This window comes from Pogoniulus pusillus, chromosome 3 (genome assembly GCF_015220805.1).
Source record: "Pogoniulus pusillus isolate bPogPus1 chromosome 3, bPogPus1.pri, whole genome shotgun sequence".
Lineage (NCBI taxonomy): Eukaryota > Metazoa > Chordata > Aves > Piciformes > Lybiidae > Pogoniulus > Pogoniulus pusillus.
In genome coordinates, this window is record NC_087266.1 from 45929447 (window position 1) to 45949317 (window position 19871).

General features: G+C 41.6%; 1 protein-coding gene across 4 annotated transcripts in view; it reads right to left on the reverse strand.

Moving 5' to 3' along the window:
• Positions 1-19871, reverse strand: part of VWA8 (von Willebrand factor A domain containing 8) — a 195399-nt gene that overhangs the window by 142709 nt on the left and 32819 nt on the right. For all 4 annotated transcript variants that reach the window (XM_064174552.1, XM_064174543.1, XM_064174534.1 and 1 more), the window contains exons 5-10: positions 13734-13901; positions 11680-11844; positions 10695-10744; positions 10276-10384; positions 7092-7196; positions 573-698 (exon numbers count right to left, since the gene is read on the reverse strand). In XM_064174552.1, the coding sequence (XP_064030622.1) occupies positions 573-698; positions 7092-7196; positions 10276-10384; positions 10695-10744; positions 11680-11844; positions 13734-13901 (723 nt within the window). The remainder of the gene's footprint in view (positions 1-572; positions 699-7091; positions 7197-10275; positions 10385-10694; positions 10745-11679; positions 11845-13733; positions 13902-19871) is intronic.

The window sequence follows — 19871 nt, forward strand, 5'->3', positions numbered from 1 at the left end:
CCAATTTTTTCAAACGAAGAAATTTAGAGGCTTTTTCTTTCATCTGTTCTTTAGTCTCAAGTTGTGCTGGGGGAGGTCTAGGCTGGATGTTAGGAGGAAGTTGTTGGCAGAGAGAGTGATTGGCATTGGAATGGGCTGCCCAGGGAGATGGTGGAGTTGCTGTCCTTGGAGGTGTTGAAGCAAAGCCTGGCTGAGGCACTTAATGCCATGGTCTAGTTGAGTGGCTAGGGCTGGGTGCTAGGTTGGCCTGGATGATCTTGGAGGTCTCTTCCAACCTGGTTGATTCTATGATTCTATGAAATGTAGGAAAGTAAGAGTTTATCTAGAAATATCTAATTTATCTAGAAATGTAGGAAAGTAGGAGTTTATCTAGAAACAAAATCTCATGCATCCATATAATTTATCATTCCAGTATACAAATGCTTTTCTAATAAATATCAGGTGTTACTCTACCAAAAAAATATCCAATGCAAATGAGTTCTATTATCAGAGTGTTGAAGTCTCAATGAAATGAAAACAAGTTCATTCTATCTAACAACATTTATATGCTTGATGGATAGATAAATTCATACCTGGAATGTCACTTCTTTTTCACCAATCTGAACAGTTACATCAGCCTTCAAGGGTTTGTTTCCACTTTCAACGTTTGTGATCTTTTTGGGAAGCAAGTGGCTTTCTGAATCTTGAAGCTCAAAACGCTGCAGAATTAGGGGTAGGGGAAAGGAATTAGTGAATGTAACTTACTGGCTTTTGAAGCTGTTTCTTCTGCAAACACAACCAGAAGTACAATCAAGATTAATCGCTTGTGAAGTCCCAAAGCCATTTAGTTTATTTCAACTTTTACTTCACATACTTACCTTGATGACCTGTATATTTTACACTCAAACCAAAGCAAGAAGATTGCAGAGCATCTACTTATTCTAACTGTACTAACACATGTAAAGTGAAAAATGTTACAGGGTGACTTTGCCAAGTCTTTGCCTGCCCAACCAAAATAATAAGAGAAAAGGATGATAGCCTTTAGCATGTGTAATAATAGATCACCTACCTCTGCAGGTCATTATAACCAATTGCAGATTTAAACATCTGGCTACCAATAAAAATAACCATCAAACATGTTTACTTAGCTCTACAGCCTTATCACACAATGAAAATTGAGGACAACCTGTACAAACTAAGCCTTCAGCATGTTCTGGCTACATCAAGGACAAAAAAAAAGACATATTTGTCCTCTCAATCTTTTTTTGAGAGTTCTATTCCCTGTTTCATGCTGTATGTATACATGAAAACCATTTAAAAAACCCTGTAAAATGTCCATCTTGCTGGAGAAGCTGAAGTCATATCGTGGCAGTTTATGCACGAAAAAGCTATTAACTGAAATTACTGAGCTCATAAAGCCATTTTATTCAGACTGAAAGCTGAAAAAATGAGAGGAGTGCTCTCCAACTCCTTAGAATTGTTAGAGAAAAAAAAAAAAGAGATTGTTTTTTTAAAGGGAAGTCAAATTCTTACAAAGCATCTAGTTTTATTGCTACTAGGATTCACAGCACCGCCTATTAAAGCCTAAAGGGAAAACTGAGATGCATTTGTATAAACGCTTTGGCTCTTCATCACTTTGTACATTTCCATTCTGGAACAAGAGCCTATACAAATTTTGTGTATAAACATGAATTTAAGATGAATGTGCTGTAGTAAAGGGCTGCACCAAATTATATTCTTATGGTAACAGCTGAGTCTACTTCAGATACCATGAAACATTTAAACAGAGGATAGGAATGTCTACTGAGTAGTATCTCAAACGAGGATTCTAAGAAATGCTCCAACCATGATTCTGTGAAATAAGCTACAGATGTTCTCACTTTTATGTTCATTAGTAAATTGCAATATTCTTACCAAATTAATGGCATTTTTGATAGGTCCAAAGCTGCTCACAGAAAAAAAACGCCAACTGCTTGTATACTAAAACCCCTTAATTGGATACCAACAAAAGAAAATAACAGTGAGCAAGCAAGAAGATTATGTCACCAGCAGCCTCAGCATCCAAAAAGGAAGATGTAGAGGCAGCAGCAGCAGCCCTTACACACAAAGATCTTGGGAGTCTAAAATTTCTAAAGCATATTTTGGTTTGGGTCTTTTGCACATTTGGTGTTGATTTTTCTCTTGCTAGAGGATTCTGCAGTTATCTGTTGGGACCCTAAATTAGGAGAGTGAAAGGAGACTGCCTATTTGTGCAGATCATTACTAAATTTATACAACTTCAATTCCTCTAACTGAATTTGTACAGTTTGAATTTAGCACAGAAATGCTGCTGAACTGGATAACATAGCAGTTAACAAAGTTACCACACTTATACCTGGGCAGGAGAAGCAAACAAAACTGTTTGTGGCTTTCAGAGTAAGACTGATCTCTTTCACACAGCTCATTTACAATTACAACAGCTACACACAGAAGCAGAGAGTGGCATTAAATGGATGTAGAACCCATTAAACATACTTCTGCCTGAGCCAGAACCAAACTCCTCTATACAAAGTCCAAGTTGATAGCTGCATAGGAAAAAATATATGTGGGTTGGAAGCAGTTATTGAGCATATGCAGCATCAGAAAGTTTTGGAGCTGTTTGGAGAGAGCCAGAAGTAGGCAGCCTCCCTGCTTCAGACTCAAGAAGAAAGAGAAGACTGGCCACCAAAAACAAGGAAGTGGTTTGGCAGTCCATAATCATCAGGCCACATTCTGCATGCCTAGAAACACAGGAGAAAAGACAAACTGTAAAAACTAGAAAAAAGGAAGAGGAATTCTGACCACTTGGAAGTATCTAACGATGGAAACTGCAAAGAACATGCTCGTGATCCAGTAGGAGAAAGGAAAAGCTTAAAATGAGATGCATCTGCAGATAAGCACTATGCTGAACCCAAGAGACAGTTAAGCTAACCAAGAAAGGCATCCAAAGACAACTGATGCTTCTTGAAGATTCGTTGTATGGGAAGGAAAGAGAAATTTTCAATGAAGAATAAGAAATCCAAAATCTCTGAGGAATCTGAATTAAAATGTTAAAAGCTTAAGGAACAATGAAGAAAAGGACAAAACAGTTGGAGTGTCTTATGAGCCACCAAACTAAGCCTAAATGAAGATGACCAGTTTTATAAAGGCCTATCAATAGTATATAGGCATGAAAACTTCTAGTGATACGAGAGACATCATGTACTGTGCCAGTTTGAAGCAGGCTAGAATGTTTTGGTGAGAAGAACTAGATCACAAGCTGTGAAAGGAAAACAATGGTGATGTCTACTTCCCTCACAGGCTTGCTGAGAAGTATAGGAACAAGAAATAAAAACATAGATAACCACTCTTGCTTGACCTGCTGGCTGGGCTGCAACTTACTTTCTAACCTCACCATCCGTTTTAGACTAATCCACTTTGCTTCCTAACCCCCTGGCTGAACCTCCATTCTTCCTTGGCACTGGGGTAAGGTTGAGAGGGGTAGGGGGAAGGTGAAGGGGTGGTTGAGGGCCCCTCCTGGGGACTCAGGTTTCTGGGAGGGCTGTTGTGTTTCTGTATTACCTTTTACCTTGCATATTTCTGTATATAACTGTATCTACTGTAAATCTCTGCTTCTATATTGTGCCAGCTGTAAATATAAGCTTCATTCATATTTCCAGAGCCAGTTGAGTGTAGTCTGGGTGATTTCTAAAGTGTGGGGGGCAGGGAACACCCAAACCATCACATATAAGATGAAGATTGTTGTTTGGGAATGTCTAACTGAAGGCACCAAATGAAAAACTTGGTTGATAAAGTTAAGCCCAAGACAAGTTTAAAATCAAACTAGATCCATTCAGCAACAGATCTGCATTTCAAAGCATCTTTACACATCCATCATTAACAGAATTAGGAACTAGTAGGCTGAAGATGAGGCAGCAGTGTGCCCAGGTGACCAAGAGAGCCAATGGCATCCTGGCCTGCATCAGGAACAGTGTGGCCAGTAGGACGAGGGACGTTACTCTTCCCCTGTACTCAGCACTGGTCAGACCACACCTTGAGTGCTGTGTCCAGTTCTGGGCCCCTCAATTCAAGAGAGATGTTGAGGTGCTGGAAGGTGTCCAGAGAAGGGCAACAAAGCTGGTGAGGGGCCTGGAACACAAAGCCTATGAGGAGAGGCTGAGGGAGCTGGGGGTGTTTAGCCTGGAGAAGAGGAGGCTCAGAGGGGACCTCATTGCTGTCTACAACTACCTGAGGGGATGTTGTAGCCAGGTGAGGGTTGGTCTCTTCTGCCAGCAATAGAACAACGGGACAGAGTCTCAAGTTGTGCTGGGGCAAGTACAGGCTTGCAAGAAGTTGTTGCCAGAGAGAGTGATCAGCATTGGAATGGGCTGCCCAGGGAGGTGGTGGAGTCACCGTGCCTGAAGGTGTTCAAGCAAAGCCTGGCTGAGGCACTTAGTGCCATGGTCTAGTTGAGTGGCTAGGGCTGGGTGCTAGGTGGGACTGGATGATCTTGGAGGTCTCTTCCAACCTGCTTGATTCTATGATTCTACTTCCACTCATGGGGGAGGTCTAAATCAATATTTTATGTTAATTCACCACCAAGAATAAGAATTACAAAGAATAGCTAGGTCCTCCTGGAGTCTCATTAAGAAAGGAGACAATCTAAAGAAAAGATTTACCCATGCTAAAGACAATGCTTGGGAAGACCATTCCTGGAGAACATGATTTCTTCAAGAATTATGCACAGGGTGTAACAGCTGCCAAAACTAGTGTTCAGCCTATCCAGCAGCCACCTCACTTCCCAGCTCCAACTGCTGTCTGGAATGGAAGACATTCTGAAACTAAGGTACCTTATCAGCTAGATTACTGCTTCCCCATATCTGTCTCCAGATCTGATGCCTAAACTTTCTATTTTATTATATGAAATTTGGGGTTATTCCCTTTAAGTATTAGCTGCTGTTAAGAAGTGATTTAATTCACACAAACTAACCAATCAATTCTAAATACACTTCTAATATTAATTTTTGAACTGTCAATACCTCCCAGTTGTGTATTTTTTAATACATTCTGTTAGATAGAGAAATACTCAGTGGCAAATATTAGCTAGGCACTCTCTGGAAATCTGGGAAGAGCAGAGTAAGAAGTCATCTTGCTTCTGCCAGACTCCTCTTCCCCACATTTCTTCCAGAATGGAAAAAGTAATTTCTTATCCATACTCAATACCTTTCTGGAGCTGCCATTACTATAATATCATTATAAACACAAGTTCCTTGGTACAAGCAGTTATTTTCTGTATTTCTTAAGGTTCATTGCTTAATGAGATTTGTTGTGGCAAATAGAGTAAAACTCCAAATCAGATTATATGTACTTGTTAATGTAAGGCAACTGATTAGTGTAAGTAGTGATGAGGAAGAGTATCATTAAAACAAAACAGAAAATGAACACAGAAAAATGTAAGTGACAAGATGATTTTTTAGAAGCAGGTATCCTCAAGCAAGATGATTTTTAATAGTCAAATCAACCTGTGTTACACAGGAAGCAAAAGCATTTGCAATAGTTAACATTAAATAAAGAAATGGAGAATATCAGAAGCTACTGATACTAAACCTAAAAGATGTTCACCATCTGTAATCAACAGGAGAAACAAAAAGGACCCAAAGGACTTCAAATAAAAGCAGAGTAAGAACAGAAGTGGCTGCTACTCCTCTGCTAATAGACAGAATTCTGTATTTCTAACCAGACTATGGTTTTTATAGGCAACTTCAATCACCTTGACGAGCAGTGGAAGGGCAGGACAGTGAGACACAACGTTGGTTACTGAGGCTGCCTGGGATAATGTCTCAATACAGGCCCTATGTCTACTAGACAGGGGTGATGCACAGACAGCTCCTGTTACTCACAAACAAGGCACAATTGCTTGTGGCTGCAGTAAGCAACAGCAGTTGTGGCTGCAGCAACCATGAAATAACAGAGCTCAAAATCCTGGGGAGTCTCCATGAAAGCAAGGAACATCAATTACAGATCCTGGATTTCAAGCCAGACAGGCATTTTCTGTGAATAGTGAGAAGCAGGACCTCACAGGAGACAGCTTTGAAGATTCATGAAAGCTGGCAAATCACTCAGGACAATCTCATGCAAATGCAAGGACTGTCCAGCCCAAAACTCAGGAAGGCAAGTAGGAGACCAGCCTGGTTAAACACACAACTGAGGAGTTTTCTGTAGGCTTGAAATGAGGTCTAAGTATTCTAAAGAATTTAGAGGTTTAATCTTTCACAATACTGAAATCTACAAGCTTAGGAGGTTTGTTGTGGGTCATTTGGGAATACTGTTTTAGCATTAGCAAAAATATAGGCCTTTTGTTTATTTAAAATTTCTTTTCTTACAAAAGTACTGAAGTACCAGTGGCATCCTGGCCTGGATCAGGAACAGTGTGGCCAGAAGGACAAGGGAGGTTATACTTCCCCTGTACCCAAAACTGGTCAGGCCACACCTTGAGTGCTGTGTCCAGTTCTGGGCCCCTCAATTCAAGAGAGATGTTGAGGTGCTGGAAGGTGTCCAGAGAATGGCAGCAAGGCTGGTGAAAGGCCTGGAGCACAAAGCCTATGAGGAGAGGCTGAGGGAGCTGGGGGTGTTTAGCCTGGAGAAGAGGAGGCTTAGGGGGGACCTCATTGCTGTCTACAGCTACCTGAAGGGAGGTTGTAGCTAGGTGGGGGTTGGTCTCTTCTGCCAGACAACCAGCAACAGAACAAGGGGACACAGTCTCAAGTTGTGCTGGGGAAAGTATAGGCTGGATGTCAGGAGGAAGTCGTTGGCAGAGAGAGTGATTGGCATTGGAATGGGCTGCCCAGGGAGGTGGTGGAGTCACCATCCCTGGAGGTGTTCAAGAAAAGCCTGGCTGAGGCACTTAGTGCCATGGTCTAGTTGAGTGGCTAGGGCTGGGTGCTAGGTTGGACTAGATGATCTTGGAGGTCTCTTCCAACCTGGATGATTCTATGAGTCTATGATTTTGTTTATTTAAAATTTCTTTTCTTACAAAAGTACTGAAATTCCAATAGTCCAAAAAAATTACTGTCATAATCCATTGCTCCCTGTAATTATGTGTGTGCAATACTCACTTTTAAGACATCTTTGACTGCTGTCCTTCCTTCTTTTCCCAGGAACATGTCATAGGGGTAGAGCCGGTCAATAACACTCTGAACTGACATCATAGGAAAGCAATCCTAATTCAGATGTAAAAATACCAATTAAACCCCAAGTCTGGATCATCCATTAAACTGAAAATCCTACATAGAACTCACAAAACTGCAGGAGCAATACACAAATAATATTTTACTTTATATTCTATGATACTCTACACAAATCAGACTCTGTTTAATTGCAGTGATTCTACTTAACAAAAGAATTCCTAGAAATTTCTGAACAGTTTGATCAAAAGTGCTTTGTTTTAAAACAAGTTATCAAGCACACTTGCACTTTCTACACAAAACAGAAAGGTTTTTCTGTTTTATTATCTTTTTGTTAGTTCTAAGTACTGACTCCTTTGTCACTTGCTACCTAAACCAGAAAAAAAAGATTAACTTACTGTACTGCAGTAACAGAAAAGAGAATGGAAGTGCATTTATGAATACTCAAGAAACAGGAATAAAGACTTTCATGGTGAAAAAGTGTTGCAAACAAATCCAAAATAATGGTTGATTGTTTGTTTAAAAATAAAAAGATTAATTTTTAAAGGCTTATTTCTGTGTAACACTACTGAAAAACAAGCCAGTGCATTGGCACTATTTTTAAGCCTTCATCACAGTGAAAAAAAAATAATTCATGGAATCATAGAATCAACCAGGTTGGAAGAGACCTCCAAGATCAGCCAGTCCAACCTAGCACCCAGCCCTAGCCACTCAACTAGACCATGGCGGTGCTGGAAGGTGTCCAGAGCAGGGCGATGAAACTGGTGAGGGGCCTGGAACACAAAGCCTATGAGGAGAGGCTGAGGGAGCTGGGGGTGTTTAGCCTGGAGAAGAGGAGGCTCAGGGGGGACCTCATTGCTGTCTACAACTACCTGAAGGGAGGCTGTAGCCAGGTGGGGGGTTGTCCTCTTCTCCCAGCAATAGAACAAGGGGACACAGTCTCAAGTTGTGCTGGGGGAAGTCTAGGCTGGATGTTAGGAGGAAGTTGTTGGCAGAGAGAGTGATTGGCATTGGAATGGGCTGCCCAGGGAGGTGGTGGAGTCACCATCCCTGGAGGTGTTCAAGGAAAGCCTGGATGAGGCACTTAGTGCCATGGTGTAGTTGAGTGGCTAGGGCTGGGTGCTAGGTTGGACTGGGTGATCTTGGAGGTCTCTTCCAACCTGCCTGACTCTATGATTCTACAATGGTGTATATGAAATTAGCCTCCTCAGAACAACCCACTATAAGAAATCCTCCCTTTCAGCAGGCAGGAGTTTTCAACCTAAGCAAGATATTCTGAGACTGCATGGATCCAAGATAGAATGAGCTAGTCATGACAGTGCATCTTCTCCACTTTCAAATAGTTAACTAAGCTTCAAGTAGAGGATGGCAGTGACCCAGCATACGAAGGAAAAATGCTGTAGCTAGAATCACTGAGAATAGTCAGTTTATAAACCCAAGTGATTAAAACTAATTCTAGGAGAAACAGTTCAAATCTACCTAAAAAGACATTGTCACACAATGATAACACTTCACATCCTCTAACATAAACCAAAATGCTTCCTTCATTCCGTAGTTTAGATACTAGCTTAGGGCTCAGTTCCATTCTATTACTCTGAAAGCCACCTGGCATTAATTTAAAAATCATTTTTCACTACAGGGCTCAAAGAATAAAAAGTTGCACTTCATTTTAAAATCCTATGTGTATTTCTTTCCTAAATACTGTTTTGTTTCTCTGAACTTGAATCTTAATCACTTCTCAACATCTGATGTAGTACCAGCAACTCAGAAAAAACGATGTCTGCTAATATCCAGCAGGACTGAAGGAACTGAGCACTGCAGTAACACAATTAATTGACATTTTTTAACATTACAATCAAATAAAGTATGAAGTAATCTGCCACTAAGCAGCACTATTGGTAAAATGACTGCATATGAGACACAGCAGAGACATCTGCAACTTGGAGAGAGGGTCTGAGAAGCTACCTTGGTACTTTACACTCCTGGGTTGACTACATCATGTGTGTAAAAAGGTTCCAATCCTTCCCTCTCTTTACAAAGATCTCACATCCCTGACTTCAGGAGGTACTTTCTGGATTCACTTGGACTTTTTACCGTGTAATTATAAAGCCTAACAGGAAAAAGACTGCCACAGCTTTAGTCCTGACCTGCCTGATTTGCCACAGTGAGCTCAGCAAGTGTACAGTTGTTTCATTTCCCTATGGACTGCAGCTGTCAGGAAGTATTGTGTCTTTAAGCCTGCTCAACCTGCATCTTCAAGAAACCTTCTACTATGTTTAAATCTAAACTTTACCAGCCAATCCAAAGACCTAATGTAGGCTTCCTCTCATACAAGTTCACTGCCTCTACACCCACATTTCAATAGCTGTTTTGTGCTCTTTTCAGTGCCAGTGGGGAGTAGTGGGCATCGCAGTAACACAATCGATTTGGTTCACATGCATATCAGAAGCATTTCCTAGGGTTTTTACTTCTTTCCATTGACTAACCCAGTGTCAGCAGGCAAACTGTAGATGCTTCTGAAGACAGGTAGGATGCTGCCTACAACTACCTGAGGGGTGGTTGTAGCCAGGAGGAGGTTGCTCTCTTCTCTCAGGTGGCCAGCACCAGAACAAGAGGACACAGCCTCAAGCTATGCCAGGGGAAATTTAGGCTCGAGGTGAGGAGAAAGTTCTTCACTGAGAGAGTCATTGGACACTGGAATGGGCTGCCCGGGGAGGTGGTGGAGTCGCCGTCCCTGGAGCTGTTCAAGGCAGGATTGGACGTGGCACTTGGTGCCATGGTCTAGCCTTGAGCTCTGTGGTAAAGGGTTGGACTTGATGATCTATGAGGTCTCTTCCAACCTTGGTGATACTGTGATGCTGTTTAGTAGAATAAAAACCATTATTCTGAGCACTAAGATACATTTAAGCTTGTGCCACGCTGTACTCTGTTCTTCGGTATTATGCTAAATACTTGGTTAAAGTATTACCCAGAGACATCCACTTGAGGCTTTTCTCTCTGAAACCACACCTTAAAGTGTTCATGTTAATCTCCTCCTAGCAGCAGGAATAACCCAAATCTAACTATGAACATTCTTAAGCATGTACAGTTTCTCAGCACATGTGTATGCACATACCAAAATCCGAACTGCAGCCGATAAGCTGTCTAAAGGAAAATCTGGAAGTCCCAACGTAGAAGATTCTTGAGAGCAGAGAGTTGTAGCAAAAGACAGGAGCTGAGAAATTCTGCATAGGAAAAAGCAATTAGAGAGTTTTATACATGCTGTCTGTATTTAAAAATACTAAAGCCTAAACAGTTACATGATGCTGACACTATTTCTGAGCACAAGCAAGTAAGGTGTGATTGAGAGGTTTTGCTATACGAAGGTGGCATACAAAGCACTGTGTGAGCACACACCCACGCATATTAAAAACAAATTCTTCATTTCTTGTCTCCATGCAGAGCCAGAAGACACAAAATTAGCAAGGAATCCTGAAAGGACATTGGCTTTTCTTCATTCATTCCATTTGAATGTTTTTAATTATGAAAAATTACCTCTCTGTGGTAATGTTTGATCCAACTGAATATAACAGCTGAAGATGGTCCTGAAAATAGAACATAAGAATTACAGAGTAAATTAATTCTGGGATCACACAGAGGGTCAGAGTTCATGATGTATGAGGCATTTTCTACTTTTGCCCCTAATTAAGACATTTTTTTTTAAAATGAAGAAAGGTTATCAAATCTTTCTTACAGGGTTATATTGTCTTGCAGGTTATTTTTCTGCTGCAGCATCCCTTTACCACTCTAAGCATCATTTTCATTCATAGAATCATAGAATCAACCAGGTTGGAAGAGACCTCCAAGATCATCCAGTCCCACCTAGCACCCAGCCCTAACCCATCAACCAGACCATGGCACTAAGTGCCTCAGCCAGTCTTTTCTTGAAGACCCCCAAGGACGGTGACTCCACCACCTCCCTGGGCAGCCCATTCCAATGGGAAATCACTCTCTCTGTGAAGAACTTCTTCCTAATATCCAGCCTATACCTACCCTGGCACAACTTGAGACTGTGTCCCCTTATTCTATTGCTGGTTGCCTGGGAGAAGAGGCCACCCCCCACCTGGCTACAATGCCACTTCAGGCAGTTGTAGACAGTAATAAGATCACCCCTGAGCCTCCTCTTCTCCAGGCTAAACAGGCCCAGCTCCCTCAACCTCTCCTCATAGGATTTGTGCTCCAGGCCCCTCACCAGCTTTGTTGCCCTTCTCTGGACATGTTCCAGCACCTCAACATCCTTCTTGAATTGAGGGGCCCAGAACTGGACACAGTATTCAAGGTGTGGTCTGACCAGTGCTGAGTACAGGGGAAGAATAACCTCCCTTGTCCTACTGGCCACATTTATTACACTTCACTAGGAAAAATAACCTTTAAGATAAATTTACTACTCAAAGATGATTTTCAAAGTTGAGTAGAACACAGTATCAAATTAGCTCTACTCAGGACAGATAATTCAAAACTCCTCTGCTAGGCCACTTACCCTAAAGGGCAGATGGTAAACATCTCTAGCTTGAAACCGAGAGCGAAGAGGAGGATCCAAAGGGTTCCCAGAATACTTAGGTACTGGGAGGCCCAAAGCTATCACTCGGAAGTCTTCACTGACCCGAACAATCTTCCAGGCATCTAATTCTGATTTTGTATGATCCTAAATGAATTCAAATAAAGCACAAGAAGAAAAAGAAATTACATCATTCAAAACTCAGGAAGACTTGAGCTGCAAACTGACTGACAGCTCTGGTTCTTCAGTGTTCTCATCTTTCATTCAGAGATGCAAAAAAAAATAAAGCACTGAACTGGTCAAAATTGTGGATGGTAAAAGCTGATTTTTCCAAAATGACTGCAGATGGAATATTTGATTAGGCAGCTCTCAGGCCTGTAGTAATTTGACTGAAAACTCCACTGACTATCAAAGTTGAAAAGGTATCATTACAATATGATTCTCACAATGAACAGAAAATAGACCACAACATTTATTTATTCTAATACATTAGACATGGGTTACCATGAACAAGGTCCTTTTTTCCTTCCCTCTTGTAACTCTGAAGGAGAGCACAATCTGCATTTTAAAAAGCTGCATGTACAAATTATGCTTTGTTATGAACAATACTGCAGAACTAGACTACTTCAGAGGGATGTTAAATGCTGTGTTTCACTTGCTGTCATGTAAAAGACTCATTGCATATAAAAACAAATTGCAGTCTTTAGTCTTCTCACATTACAATTAAGTCTTCCTTGAAACTAAACATAAGGACATTTCCTACAGACCTAGTTGTCCAGTAATTACTCACATTGGAGAAAATGAACATTAGCTTACATAATAAAATATTCCCCAAACAAAACAATATTAGATTTTGTATTGTAGCAAGAGATTTAACTCCCATACTATTAGCAGTGTGCCTAGGGCACACACACATTTTATCATTAGGGAAGTCTTAAAAAATTCAAAAAAGAAAATAGGCAGAAGCTTTGCATAATTGTAACCAAATCCTAAGATTGAATTCTCCTTTTCAGTCTTTAAATACAATCAAATTCTAAAGTTTACTTAAAAAAATATAATAATAACACTTCCAATCTACTAATTAAGTATAATTAAAATGGTTTTTGGTAAAGGAATGGATCAGAAAAAAAGTTTAACTAGAGCTGAGAAGCATAGGAAATAATACTAGAGGTTCATAAATCCATTACTATACAGTTCAGCCTAGTTGGCAACTTGAGAAGAGTTTCCTTCCTGTGTTGCACAGGTCTGAATTATATACCCAACCACAGTTAAGTATGACAGACAGGAACATGAGCAAGTAGATGTCACACCATCAGGAGACACCAACAGGTATAAGATTGGAAACTCCAGTATATGAAACCAAGATGTGGAGTACTACTGGAAACTGATAAAATTTACTGAAGTCCCCAAAAGCGTGAAAAGCATCCACTCAAATTTAAGCAACAGGCCTCAAAGCCTGTAAGAAAGGACAATCAATGAAACAGCAATGGCAGCAAACAGCAAAACACAAAACACCCTTCCCTATCAAAAGAAAATTCTCTAACTATTTCCTCTATTTTAGATTTACACTTATTTTGGTAAATTAAAGGAAATACAGCACTGATAGTGTCACTCATCTTGACTTCATTGTTTGGAGAGCCTTCCATTTTTCAAGCTTCCTAACAAGGCTATTACAATGTTGAATCATACCTGAACTTCATGGGAACCATGTCAGCATAAATCTCTTTTCACTAGTGTATTTTAGTTAGTTTTACATTGTATCTTTCAAATTCTAGAAGCAGGCATTTTAGAAACAAGTTTCATGCAAGGTTAACATGAACTAATCTTTTTGATGGGGACAGATGAAAAAGACACAGATCGAAACTATTTGTGGTTGTTACAAGCAATAGTTTGATTTCTCCTATAGCTTCTACCTTGCCTATTTCAACCTATGTAACATGCCAGAAAACAAGGAACACAGAAACTCTGGTGAGATTATTCCAGCAACACCAGGACAGGAAGACTAAGAATAGAAAAACCAAACAGCATTTGCATACCTGCAGAAGTTTGTCGTAACGCTCTGCAGACATGAGAAAACGACCATCTTCAAGCTGCATTTCCCTGTTCTCCAGCAAATTGTTTAACACCGGCAAGACGTTTCGCTCAGCCTTCTCCAAACCTTCCAGCACAAGGATTCTGCCTTCAGTAGCTGCACGAACTGCACACTTTAAAACAAAAAAACAAACCCAAAAACTTTTCAGTGGGATTTATAGAATCATAGAATCAACCAGGTTGGAAGATACCTCCAAGATCAGCCAGTCCAACCTAGCACCCAGCCCTAGCCAGTCAACTAGACCATGGCACTAAGTGCCTCAGCCAGGCTTTGCTTGAACACCTCCAGGGGCAGTGACTCCACTACCTCCCTGGGCAGCCCATTCCAATGCCAATCACTCTCTCTGCCAACAACTTCCTCCTAACATCCAGCCTAGACTTTCCCCGGCACAACTTGAGACTGTGTCCCCTTGTTCTGTTGCTGGTTGCCTGGCAGAAGAGGCCAACCCCCACCTGGCTACAAGGTCCTTTCAGGTAGTTGTAGACAGCAATGAGGCCCCCCCTGAGCCTCCTCTTCTCCAGGCTAAACACCCCCAGCTCCCTCAGTCTCTCCTCACAGGGCTGTGCTCCAGGCCTTTCACCACCTTTGTTGCCCTTCTCTGGACACATTCCAGCACTTCAACATATCTCTTAAATTGAGGGGCCCAGAACTGGACACAGTACTCAAGATGAGAGATGAGATATGAAATAAGAACCTCTGGGTGATTCCCAAAATATTATTTATTTCTGTAAGATTCAGTATGATTCACATCAGTGGTGACTGGGAAGAGTGACAGTTGACTGCCTTAACAGCGCTACGTATTCACGAGCTGGACTTTTAACTACTGACTGTTATAGGGACTGACAGAAATCAGTTCCATTATTCTGAACCAACAAAATAATAAGTCAAACCTGCACACATTATAGGGTACACCAAGTATATATTAATACATATAGAATCATCCAGGATGGAAGAGACCCCCAAGAACATCCGGTCCAACCCATCCCCCAGCCCTATCCAGTCAACTAAACCATGGCACTAAGTGCCTCAGCCAGTCTTTTAAATACATTTCTTTTAAGCCTTAAGCCTTTATGATTCTCTCCTTAGCTCCTTGCAAAAGATACTTTCATTCTAACTGGACAGTGTACACAGGTTCTGCAATAAATGTAGGTCTTATTCTTGCTTTGCAATCTTTTGTTCGAGATGATCATAGAATCAACCAGGTTGGAAGAGACCTCCAAGATCATCTAGCCCAACCTAGCACCCAGCCCTAGCCAATCAACCAGACCATGGCACTAAGTGCCTCAGCCAGGCTTTTCTTCAACACCTCCAGGGACGGTGAATCCATCACCTCCCTGGGCAGCCCATTCCAATGCCAATCACTCTCTCTGGGAATAACTTCCTCCTAACATCCAGCCTAGACATCCCCCAGCAGAACTTGAGACTGTGTCCCCTCATTCTGTTGCTGGTTGTCTGGGAGAAGAGGCCACCTCCCACCTGGCTACAACCTCCCTTCAGGTAGTTGTAGACAGCAATGAGGTTCCTCTTGAGCCTCCTCTTCTCCAGGCTAAACAACCCCATCTCTCTCAGCTTCTCCTCATAGGGTTTGTGTTCCAGGCCCTTCACCAGCCTTGTTGTCTAATCTGGACTCACACATTACCCAAAAAAAAGGCTCTCAGATCATGGTACACATCTCCAGAACAAGTTCCCTTTGCTAAGGGACATTCTATACAACATTTTAATGTCTAGCTTCATAATCAGTCTCTCAGAAACTGGAAGAATCCCATTAAACAAGTAATAATCCTTCTATGATTTCTCTCCCACTGTATGATCAATTCTTTCAAAAAGCAATCAGAATATTATCTTTTTTTTAAATTAATTCAGAAAATTTACTACAAGCAATAGAAAATTCCTCTTTGCTCATCCCATAAAATCTGTACAAAGGACAGGTTTTGTACTAACATTCTTCTCTAGAATGCTCAAGTCAAAAATCTGCTCCAACCTGCTTGAATAAAAAATCTGAGTCTCCAGCTGCTGGTCCAATACCTGGCATGAACAAAAGGTTATTTTGTCTAAATTCAGCTTGGAGACAGAGCCAGAATATGCTTTAACAAACAATTTATTTGCCAAGTTGGTTGGATCCTGCATATTATAAGTCTGTGAAGACTTTATGACAGAGTTTTACTAGCCAGATGAAAATACATTCTGTTCATATGGTTTCAAAATATTTTGAGTATCCATAGAATCTTGTTGACTCGTGTTGAAATACTCACACATGGATGGAGGTTGATGAAAGAAAAGGTTTCTAGTACCAACATAAACCTCTCTCCATACACCTTGTACATAAAGACAGTCTGCTGGTAAACAGAGAATATTAGGAAGTATGTAACAATCACTAAGTTCAGGAAAGAACTTGTTCTTCATTAACAGTGCAATCTTTAGAAGCAGTCTGCTACACTGCTCACCATCAGGATCAAAATTGTAAAAGCACAGAGTTTCCAAAGCTTGGAAAGTATTTGAAGCCTTTATTCAAAATCATATTGCTCAGTGCAATAATGTTTTAAAAGGAGTGGCACTAATGGTCTTTGCCTATCTATATGTTCATTTTATACTCAATTTTAGGAAGGGCTTTAACACACTGTCATGGAAGGCCAAAATAGGCTTAAAAATGTCCTGACTTACCCAGACATATTTTCTGCTCTCTCTCCTTTTGCTGATGGGAGAAGCAACCACAGGAAGGGAAGACAAAAGGCCTGGAGGAAGTTCTTGCCAGAAAGAGTGATTGGCATTGGAATGGGCTGCCCAGGGAGGTGGTGGAGGCACCGTCCCTGGAGGTGTTGAAGAAAAGCCTGGCTGAGGCACTTAGTGCCATGGTCTGGTTGAGTGGCTAGGGCTGGGTGCTAGGTTGGCCTGGATGATCTTGGAGGTCTCTTCCAACCTGGATTATTCTATGATATTCTATGGTGCCTCCATGTCTGTCCAAACTTTTTTACAGGGTACTCACACGTGTTTATACACTTGCATTCTGCCCTAAAAAGGTAAAAGTAAGCCCTGACTTCACCTAATATGGTTAAACTTGGCAAAGTGCCATTCTGATTGGCTGATAGTCTTTGGGTTATAATGATAAAAAGAGATGAGCAGGCAAACACAACATGCTTATGCTGGTGCTTTAGCCTTAATGTGCTCTCTGCTTCTGGCAGTGTTTCTGCCTCACTGCTGTTGTATCCTGCCATTCTCTGCTAGTTCTGCTACATAATAACAAGCCCTGATGCTTTGGGTTTGTCTACCTGGAAACTGCCTCAAGTTTACCAAGAAGAGGCCTTAAACGCCTTCACGTGATAGGCTCACTTAGCCAACATGATATTGTGCTGGTCTGCACATCTGCAAGACATCCTGCTTGCACCTCTGCAAGCCTCTGTGCCAAGTCTGGAGCCGAGAGGAAGCAGGATTGTCTGCTTTTCTCCCAGCACCCCTGCAAGAGCCTGGGAAGATCAGAAGCCTCAACAGCTGACATGACACCAACAGAACTCCCTGCAAGTGTTTGAGTACTGTCTGGAAAACTGTAGTTAGACCCAGGAGTCAGGAAGAAACTTTTGTGAGCAAATACTCAAAAGCCTCTTTAGCAAAACTCTGTAAATCTCTAAGTGAATGCAAGTGCCTTCTTCTGCCACAAGCAGAAAGGAGCTGCTCGAGTCCCTCTAATGAGCAAGCAGCACCATCAACTGCAAGAACCTCTTTCCAGTTCAACTGAGTTTATGGTTTGTTGTATTATTGCTGGTTATTTCTTAAGTGTTCGAGATTCTGTTATTCCTTTGTATGATGTTTTCAGGACCATGCAAAGAACCAATTATTCCTGGGCAGATGGCAAGAGTCCTGAATATCAAAATTAATACATGATATTCATTTTGAAAAAAATACCATCTCACAGACACACTTTACCTGCCACCACACACATAATCATGTTTTTTTTTCACTTCTTAATCAGTGACATCCCTTAACAACAATAACACCACCATCACCTTTACTCTGATTGCCTTTCTTCCAAATCGTGCTCTCTTCAAAGCATATCTGGAATAGTGGAAACAGTACTCCAAAATACCCTTAAATACACCCACAGTTCATCCTCCTCTGAAGTTCTGGTGTTAAATAGCATTAAGCCTGCTATTAAGACCAAACTAGCTATGTATCTCTGGCTGAATATTTCTGCATTCTAGTTAGTAATAAGGTTTTGCAATAGGCTAGGCACACTACAAGGTATGGTTTGAATCATTACTTGTAATGATGGATTGGTATGGAAACCAAAATGCATTAAAAGAAAAACAACCAAAAACAAAGCAGAGGAAAGAAAGTTTGCAATCTGTCAGTGAAAATCACTTAAAAAGACTGTTTCCAAGAAACAAATCTTCATAATTCTATAATGAAAATCTAGAAATAGCTGCACTGCCTCCCTCTCTCACGAGCTTCATTTGTTCTAAATGTTTAACACCAACCACAATTTCACAAAGGGGGCTTCTACTGTGCAACCTTGACCATAGAATAGAATCACAGAATCAACCAGGTTGGAAGAAACCTCTAAGGTCATCCACTCCAACCTAGCACTCAGCCCTAGCCAGTCAAATAGACCATGGCACTAAATGCCTCATCCAGGCTTTTCTTCAACACCTCCAGGGACGGTGACTCCACCACCTCCCTGGGCAGCCCATTCCAATGCCAATCACTCTCTCTGGGAAGAGCTTCCTCCTAGCATCCAGCCTATACTTCCCCCAGCACAATTTGAGACTGTGTCCCCTTGTTCTGTTGCTGGTTGCCTGGCAGAAGAGACCAACCCCCACCTGGCTACAACCTTCCTACCAGTAGTTGTAGACAGCAGTGAGGTCCCCCCTGAGCCTCCTCTTCTCAGATGATAAATCTGAGACTACAAGTCTGAATTCTTGATAAAAGGCTGAGAAGGAATTGTTAAGTGCTTACTTTCAGATTTATTTGAACTAGAGTGAGGGACTATTTTGTTCAGAGGAAGACAGCCATAGCTGCCTCTCTCCCATGCTCCCAGGGCTCTGGAAGGATCGTAACCTGGATACCTGCTCCAGGGAATACCTGCAGCTACTGCAAGCTGGGAGCAGAAACCCTTCACACGATGCTGCTCCCAAAATAATGGCTTTATGCAACAAATCTGTAACACAGAGTGCTTATCCTCATTCCACACTGCACCTACAAACATATATTTTTATCTTCAAAGGCAAAAGCACGTTCTTGAGGAACAAGACAACCCTAAGCTGATTTTCATTGCCTTTCCTGCAGCTGAACCACAGTGAGCTCTTCCAAAACTGACAACTGCAGAATGCCCTAAACCCAAATTTTTACAGAAGCTACAGTACATAAATGAAGCCACACAGTGCCAGAATGAGAAGGGCAGAAAAGAAAGCTTTCCACAATGCACCTACTAAAATGCATAAACACCACAGAATGATGTTCTTACAAAGCTAATCAAAATAGTTTGTAAAAGCACTAAAAAACAGTACAGTTTAAATTAACAGGATTGAAATGGCAGCTCTCTCCAAAATAAAATGTTTACAGTAAAGCAGAAATCCATAGAATCATAGAATCAACCAGGTTGGAAGAGACCTCCAAGATCATCCACTCCAACCTAGCACCCAGCCCTATCCAATCAACTAGACCATGGCACTAAATGCCTCAGCCAGGCTTTGCTTCAACACCTCCAGGGACGGTGCCTCCACCACCTCCCTGGGCAGCCCATTCCAATGCCAATCACTCTCTCTGTGAAGAACTTCTTCCTAACATCCAGCCTAGACCTACCCCGGCACAACTTGAGACTGTGTCCCCTTGTTCTATTGCTGGTTGTCTGGCAGAAGAGACCAACCCCCACCTGGCTACAATGCCCCTTCAGGCAGTTGTAGACAGTAATAAGATCACCCCTGAGCCTCCTCTTCTCCAGGCTAAACACCCCCAGCTCCCTCAGCCTCTCCTCATAGGATTTGTGCTCCAGGCCCCTCACCAGCTTGGTTGCCCTTCTCTGGACATGTTCCAGCACCTCAACATCTTTCTTGAATTGAGGGGCCCAGAACTGGACACAGTACTCCAGGTG